The 7,076-nt window shown below is 29.2% G+C and overlaps 1 protein-coding gene across 1 annotated transcript; it reads left to right on the top strand.

Moving 5' to 3' along the window:
- The first annotated feature begins 1,939 nt into the window (after nt 1-1,939).
- LOC123220303 (NAC domain-containing protein 87) lies at nt 1,940-3,774 on the top strand. The gene is made up of 3 exons (XM_044642428.1): nt 1,940-2,268; nt 2,358-2,638; nt 2,848-3,774. The coding sequence occupies exons 1-3, from the start codon at nt 2,082-2,084 to the stop codon at nt 3,550-3,552; spliced, it is 1,173 nt and encodes a 390-aa protein (XP_044498363.1). The 5' UTR covers nt 1,940-2,081; the 3' UTR covers nt 3,553-3,774.
- The last annotated feature ends 3,302 nt before the right edge of the window (nt 3,775-7,076 follow it).

The raw sequence follows: 7,076 nt of genomic DNA, 5'->3' as shown, positions 1-7,076 counted from the left end.
TTTATTAATTTTTTAAAATAAAAATAAATTTATTTTTAATTAAAATAATAAGTAATATAAAAAATATTTTAGTATAACAAGTATAAAAAATAACTTTATTTTTAATTAGTATAACAAGTACCATAAAATATATTTTATATTTATTATACCCAATAATATTTAAGTAAAATAATATCTTAGTATTTTTTTATTACCTCTAACAAAATATAGTAATTATTTATACTTATCAAAATTTATTAAATATAATAATTATTTATATCTAATAATTTTTTAATTAATTTTTTAATTTTTGTAATAAAACATTATCGAATTAATCACTCTTTTAATTGTTTTTTTTTTTTATGTCTTGTATTAGACGAACAAAGGATGAAGAGGTGAGTAAGAAAGTTTCAAAAATAAATAAAAATGAAAGTCTAGATTTAGAGGCTAAAACTAGTAAGAGAGATAGCTGGCATCTCATCACATAATTCCAAAATCTTTTGACTTTTGTGTAGCGATAAATTCTCTCCATTAGAAATGGGTGGGTGTGTGCTTTATGCATTTTGATAGAATCCCTTTAATTTATTCCAAATTCGATATGTTTAATGAGTCAGTAAGTCAGTCAGTCAGCCATACGTATAAATTCTAAGTAGTCTACCTTTTTCCATACGTTAATACATACAACTTGTGAAGAAAAACACATACCAAACCAATCCCCAATTGACCGAATTCATTGTTGCTTAATTAATGTATCTTATCTTTTCATAAAGTTCAATTTTAAAATTCATCAACTTCATTCACCTTTTAAAATTAGGTGGATAAAGTCATATAATATATAGGAAAAAAATAAATGAGGAGTAAAATTAGATATTGTTATATCGAAAGAGAAAAAGTAGGTCTACAATGCCCTTCACTCAAAGCGATAAGTGATGGGACAGATAAAAGTTGAATACATTAATTTTCATCTCCATTCCTAAAGGAGAAACTTTTTCCCATCTCCTATGTAGGATAACGGAGGTTTCTGTCTTATTTTCGTAAAAAAAATTTCTCTTTCTTTTTCTCCAAGAAAATTTCTCTCTTTTTTCTGTAAAAGAAATTTAGTAGATTTTTCCCTTTTCACATCTGATAGAAAAATAATATAATATTTATTATGTGTTAGAATCTATTTATAATAATTCAAAATTTTAAAAGTAATTTAATATATAAATGATTAGAAAATATATAGGAGAAAAGATGAATCAGAGGCGTGTTGAGGATATATTTATCCTTGTCCCTAGCTATGGGGGACTTTAAGCATCCCATTGTTTTTCTCATCTATATTTTTATCAAAGAATTATTTTTTCATCCAAGGAGAGACGAACTGAAGACCCAATTTTACTAATTGAATTACCATTTCTACCCTCTCATTTATACACAGATTTGTCTATGTTTATAATAGGAGACTTATCTATCTCTCTATGTAAATGAAATTGTGTTTGAAGCTATAATTTCTTATATTATCTCTAATTAAAATGTGTCTTCTATAGTAATTACACACGTTTAGAAGTAAAAAGTTGATGGATAAAAAGGAAATGCAGAAAAAAAGAGAAAGTGGTGGGCTGTTTTTTTGGTTTAAAAAAAGTTAAGGAAAAGAGATAAAAGATGAAAAAGGATGAATATATAAAAGAGTGTGAAAATAATAGATGTGTCCCTCTTCTTCTAGCTTACGTGGATAGTTTCCAATTTCACACATTGATTTTCAACATAAACAGGTAGATTGATTAGGCTAAACAATTTATTAAATCAATTTTTAATTTTTAATATTAATTTGTATTTAATATAATCTAAAAGTCTTTGTCACGCTATGGCTTCTCTAGAAAGTGCCTTGCAGGCTACGTTTCTGTTGCATCTTCTTTCATCATCTGCCTGTATTAACCTCTTTCTTCTTCAAGCTCCTCTATTTAAGCCTTCCCTTTCCCCTTTGTTCTGCTTTCTTAACCGTTCTCTCTCTCTCTCTCTCTCTCTTGCTTTCTATAATTTTTTTTTTTTACATTAGTATTGTTGTTGCCTTTCTTCTGTAGATATATAACACAGTGTCTCTTTAGTTTCCGTGTATTGTTCATATGGAAGAAGCTGCAGCTGTGAACAAAGGAGACGACTTGATCCATTTGCCACCCGGGTTTCGTTTCCACCCCACCGATGAAGAGATTATCTCTCATTATCTCACCGAGAAAGTCTTGAATAGCGGCTTTGCTGCATGTGCGATTGCTGAAGTTGATTTGAACAAGTGTGAGCCTTGGGATTTGCCCAGTAAGATCTATGGCTATAGAGCTTTTCTGATTCATATTGTTTTTTCCGGGTTTTAAGTTTAACTTTTGTACTTTTTCTTTTCTGTGCAGAGAGAGCGAAGATGGGAGAGAAAGAATGGTACTTTTTCTGCCAAAGAGACAGAAAATATCCTACTGGCATGAGAACAAATCGAGCTACTGAAGCTGGATATTGGAAGGCTACTGGTAAAGATAAAGAGATTTACAGGGGAAAAAATTGTCTTGTTGGGATGAAGAAGACTCTTGTTTTCTACAAGGGGAGAGCTCCAAAAGGAGAGAAGTCCAATTGGGTTATGCATGAATATAGATTAGAAGGAAAATTCTCTTATCACAATCTTCCCAGAGCTGCAAAGGTACCATTTTTTTTTTTTTTTGGTTACACAAAAGACTCTTTCAATTTCATACAGTTTCTCTTGCTTCCATCTTTTTCTTGATCTTCATTTACAAGTAAGAACTTGTAAATGATGATGATGTCTTCTTCAGTTTTTGTCCTTTTACTAACTTTTTGTGAATTTTTTGAGGAGGAGTAGTTTTTAACAGTTTTTGTTGTTGAATATTACAGGATGAATGGGTCGTGTGTAGGGTTTTTCACAAGGGCACAGGGATCAAGAAGAGTCCAATTCAAGGCCTTCTGAGGATCAACTCTTTAGGCGATGATTTATTGGATTATTCTTCACTTCCACCTCTAATGGATCCTGCTTACAACTCCAGCAAACCCGGCTCAAGCAATGAAAACGAATTCAAACACATCAACACAGCTTCATTCTCAAGATCTTCCCGCGGAAATTACCTGTCAAACCTTCACACAAACATGAACAACAACAGCAACAACGACCAAAACTTTCTTCTTCCTCCAAATAGTACGAATTACCCCACACAAACTTCCGAATTTTACCCTCAAGTCGCAATCTCATCAAATCCGAATCCTGCAGGCTACTTGCCCCGGGGGCTAATTAGGAGTAGTCCTGGTGCAATCACAAGCTTAGCCACTTCCGGGTTTGGTGCCAGCGATCAGGCGATTTTGTGGGCACTAGCAGCCGGCAATGAAAGGTCTCAAAGGGAGAATTATCAGTGCAAGGTGGAGCAGTTTTCGTCAAATCAATCGATGGTCAGCCGCTCACAAGATACTGGACTTAGCACAGACATGAACACCACTGAAATATCATCGGTTGTGTCGAAGCAAGACTTAGCAGGCAACAAATCGTGTGAAGATCTCGACTGTTCCATGGCTGATCTAGATAGCTTCTATTGGGAATGTTACAATTAAGTTAATTCATCATCAGCTTGCTTGTTTCATAATTTATTTCTCAGGATCGGTATATGATTTTTAAACAGTGATGATATGTATATCTGCAGGTAAAGGTGTAAAATGTATTACTTCGGACTCTCAAATGCTTGTATAGAGATTCAATTTCAGTGTGAAGAAGTTACCAATTTGCAGCGAAAGATTCCATATTAATATATACCTCTTGTATATATATTCTTTCTATATTTTAGTGCATTTATTCTTTCTGTTTCCTCTCGTTCTTCCCAATTTTATATACACTGAACAATAAATAGCAATTTGCCAGGGCCAACTACAGGCAAAACTTCAAATCTAATTGCCGAATCCACAAACATATAAGTCAATAATTTGATGAAGAGATATAAACTTATACTCTTTTATATATACTCTTTTATATAGAGAGTGTTTTTTTTATACTCAAATTACTATTGAAGCACCATAAACTGCAATGTTTAGATCATTTAACTAGATTACCCAGTAGTGAAAATAATTCAAGTAAAGAGAAGGATTAAGGGTCCAGAAAGCTTGTAGAAGAATGAATTTGATTAATTTGAGAATTAGCAGAAGAAGTTGAACAAGGAAGCTTAATTAAGTTGATAATTAACTTGTTAAATTGAGATTAAGAGGAGAATGATGAATAATCACGTGCATCATTCCCTGAATCTATGGAGCAGATGCCTCTCTTAATAGTTTAAAATAATCAGAGTGACAATAGCATAACTGTCATACCTAGATTTCTTGAAACACAGTTTAATCTTCTGTCCAAAGAAAACTTAAAACATGTGCCCTCCCCCACCACGCAAGTTCTTCTTGGCTTCATCGATCATATTATTATATAAATAAAAACGTATTTCCATTATTAATTCATTAATTATATTATTCTCTTTGAAGAAAAATTCTAATCCAGCTGTACTTTTGCATGTGCTTAGACCAAGTCTCAGAGATGTAAACCGTGTTAATTGTAAAAAGATTTGAATTAAAATTTTTATCTTTACTAATGATTATAGATTTAATCATTATATTCTTAAATTTATTTATTCGATCAAACTAATCGAGATCAAAAAATAAAAACCCTTCAATATATATGTTTAAACCATACCCATAGTCTTATCGGATGGCATATTGATAAGATTGGTAATAAATAGTTGGTAGGTCCATTTTCATTCAATTTTATGCTCTCTATATATACATATATCAGAAATTTATGAGCAAATCGATAATATTTATACGTGTTGAAGACAAAAATGATAAATGATGAATAAATGGAATCGGTTATTGGAAGAGAAGAAAGGTTCATGGGAATTTGTGGTGTACGATGAATTAATTTACTTTCTTTTCAAAGCAAAGTTTTCTCTGCTCTTCATACTTGCAGGAAAATTAAACGCCCTTTATGGTTACCTTGCTGCATATTTTATTGCAGAAAGGAATAATCAAAAACAAAACCAAACGGAGAATATTCCCTTATATATGCAACCCTGATTTGTTGCATGAAAACATGGCCACAGGAGCCAATCAGAAACTTCTAGCTCTTCTTTGTCCCGTACGAAAACCAGTTTTGTTGCAGCTGTTTTCCACCACCACCGCCCCCCACGTGAATCTATGGATTTGAAACCCCACCGCCGTGCACACCCGATTCTATTATAACCCACATGAAAAACAATAAAAATCCCTTTTAATTTACCATGTATATATAGCTCAAGGACGAAGATTTGATAGAACAGTGATAAATGTACCAAATTCTTTTTAGATTTCTTAAAAAGAAAAGAAAACATGTTCCTTGTATTTTGTCAAAATATAATGATATTCGGTTGAAAATTATCTGAATCTGGTCAAGCATCTATATTGTTTTAATTTAATAAACAATCAAATTATATATATATATATATATATATATATATATATATATATATATATATATATATATTCTTATATTTATTATCATATGATTAGATAATTTTAAATTAAAAATTATATAATAACATAGATAAATATATACATATAATTATATATCTAAAATAGATACATATAATATTATTTTTTAATAAGAGCGGATAAATGTATAGTTGAATGAATTAAGTTTTATGGTCATTAATAAAACAAGATACGCTTCATAGAAAAATCTAGGTTATCACAAAAATTCTGGGTTATCATAATATAAATGTGGGTTATTGAGTTATTATAAAAGGAAGCTAAGTCCCCTTTCTCAATGCATGCGATTGTTCGTCTATCAAAATATCTTCATTTGAGAGCATATGGGGAGGATGACCAATTTCACCAAATTGATAATCAATTGGATTCTGAATTGATCATGCATCAACTACGATATTTCAGATTTATCTGAATCTTTAAATCTATAATTTTCAAGTATTTTATAACTTTGTATATATGAGATTTTGTTGTGATTAATTGATGGATTACATGAATATTTTTTTATGAATTTGAGTAATTAATCTGAGACATGTTCATGGATAACTGTAGTATTTGACTGAAATTACTTCTCAAATATTAACAATGAATAATGTAATTAATGAATAATAAAATTATATATACATATTTTTATATTTTTAATTAATAATTTATATAAATATATAATATATAGTTAAAATTTTAAATTATAAGTAAAACAATATTTAATTATATAATAATATATTTTTCATATATCTAAATTATATATTAAAAATATATATATATAACATTATTTATTAGCGAATAATTATTGGTAATTTGATAGGTAAATATGGATTATTGTATAGATAATACGTATCCTTTAATTATAATTATCAAGAATTGAGTTGGACAAGGAGACAAATCTCTATCATCGATCATCATCTTCATCATATTTGATCCCAAGTTAAAGTACAAATAATTTAACATTTTTCATAATTTGATAATTTTTAATTATGATACAACAATTTTCCAATATTAATATTAATTATAAATTCTAACTACAATTTCTTTTATTTATTCTACCAACATAATTTTGTGATAGTTACATCCCATCTTTCTTATTAATTATTAGACTTAGAACTTAATTTAAAAAAAAAAATCCAATTATTCTCTTGATTATGAACTTGTAACCAGTGTTTTTAAAACAAAATGGGATCAGTCGATTCGATTAGTTAAATCATGAATCAATTTATAATCCAGTTTGATTTCATAATCTGGTTTTATCTATATATAAATATTGATTTGTTTAAAATTTGATCAAACTTGATAGACCTATTGAATCAGAAAAACTATTTAAAACTGGGGTTACATAATACATATTTAAAATTATAATTAATATGTTTTATATTTAAAAAATATAATAGATGTTTGATATTATTTAAGAAATATATAATAATTTGATAATATATTGAATCGATTGATTATCCGATTACATAGGTTAAACTGCAAACCATTGAGATAACTGATTCAACCACTGATCTAATTTTAAAAACGTTACTTATAACTTTGTCATCTAACACATTTTCTAGAAGTAATAATCTAAAATAGTAACAACCCTT

The sequence above is a fragment of the Mangifera indica genome, chromosome 7, assembly GCF_011075055.1.
Source record: "Mangifera indica cultivar Alphonso chromosome 7, CATAS_Mindica_2.1, whole genome shotgun sequence".
Classification (NCBI taxonomy): Eukaryota; Viridiplantae; Streptophyta; class Magnoliopsida; order Sapindales; family Anacardiaceae; genus Mangifera; species Mangifera indica.
The sequence above is the reverse complement of the archived record's forward strand: the minus strand, read 5'-3'. Positions and strand labels throughout refer to the sequence as shown.

What these genes read in the sequence shown, in the direction of transcription:
- LOC123220303 (XM_044642428.1), top strand. Translation starts at nt 2,082, where the DNA reads ATGGAAGAAGCTGCAGCTGTGAACAAAGGAGACGACTTGATCCATTTG. An exon ending in TGAGCCTTGGGATTTGCCCA is followed by an intron (nt 2,269 to 2,357) that starts GTAAGATCTATG and finishes TTTTCTGTGCAG; the next exon opens with AGAGAGCGAAGATGGGAGAG. An exon ending in ATCTTCCCAGAGCTGCAAAG is followed by an intron (nt 2,639 to 2,847) that starts GTACCATTTTTT and finishes TGAATATTACAG; the next exon opens with GATGAATGGGTCGTGTGTAG.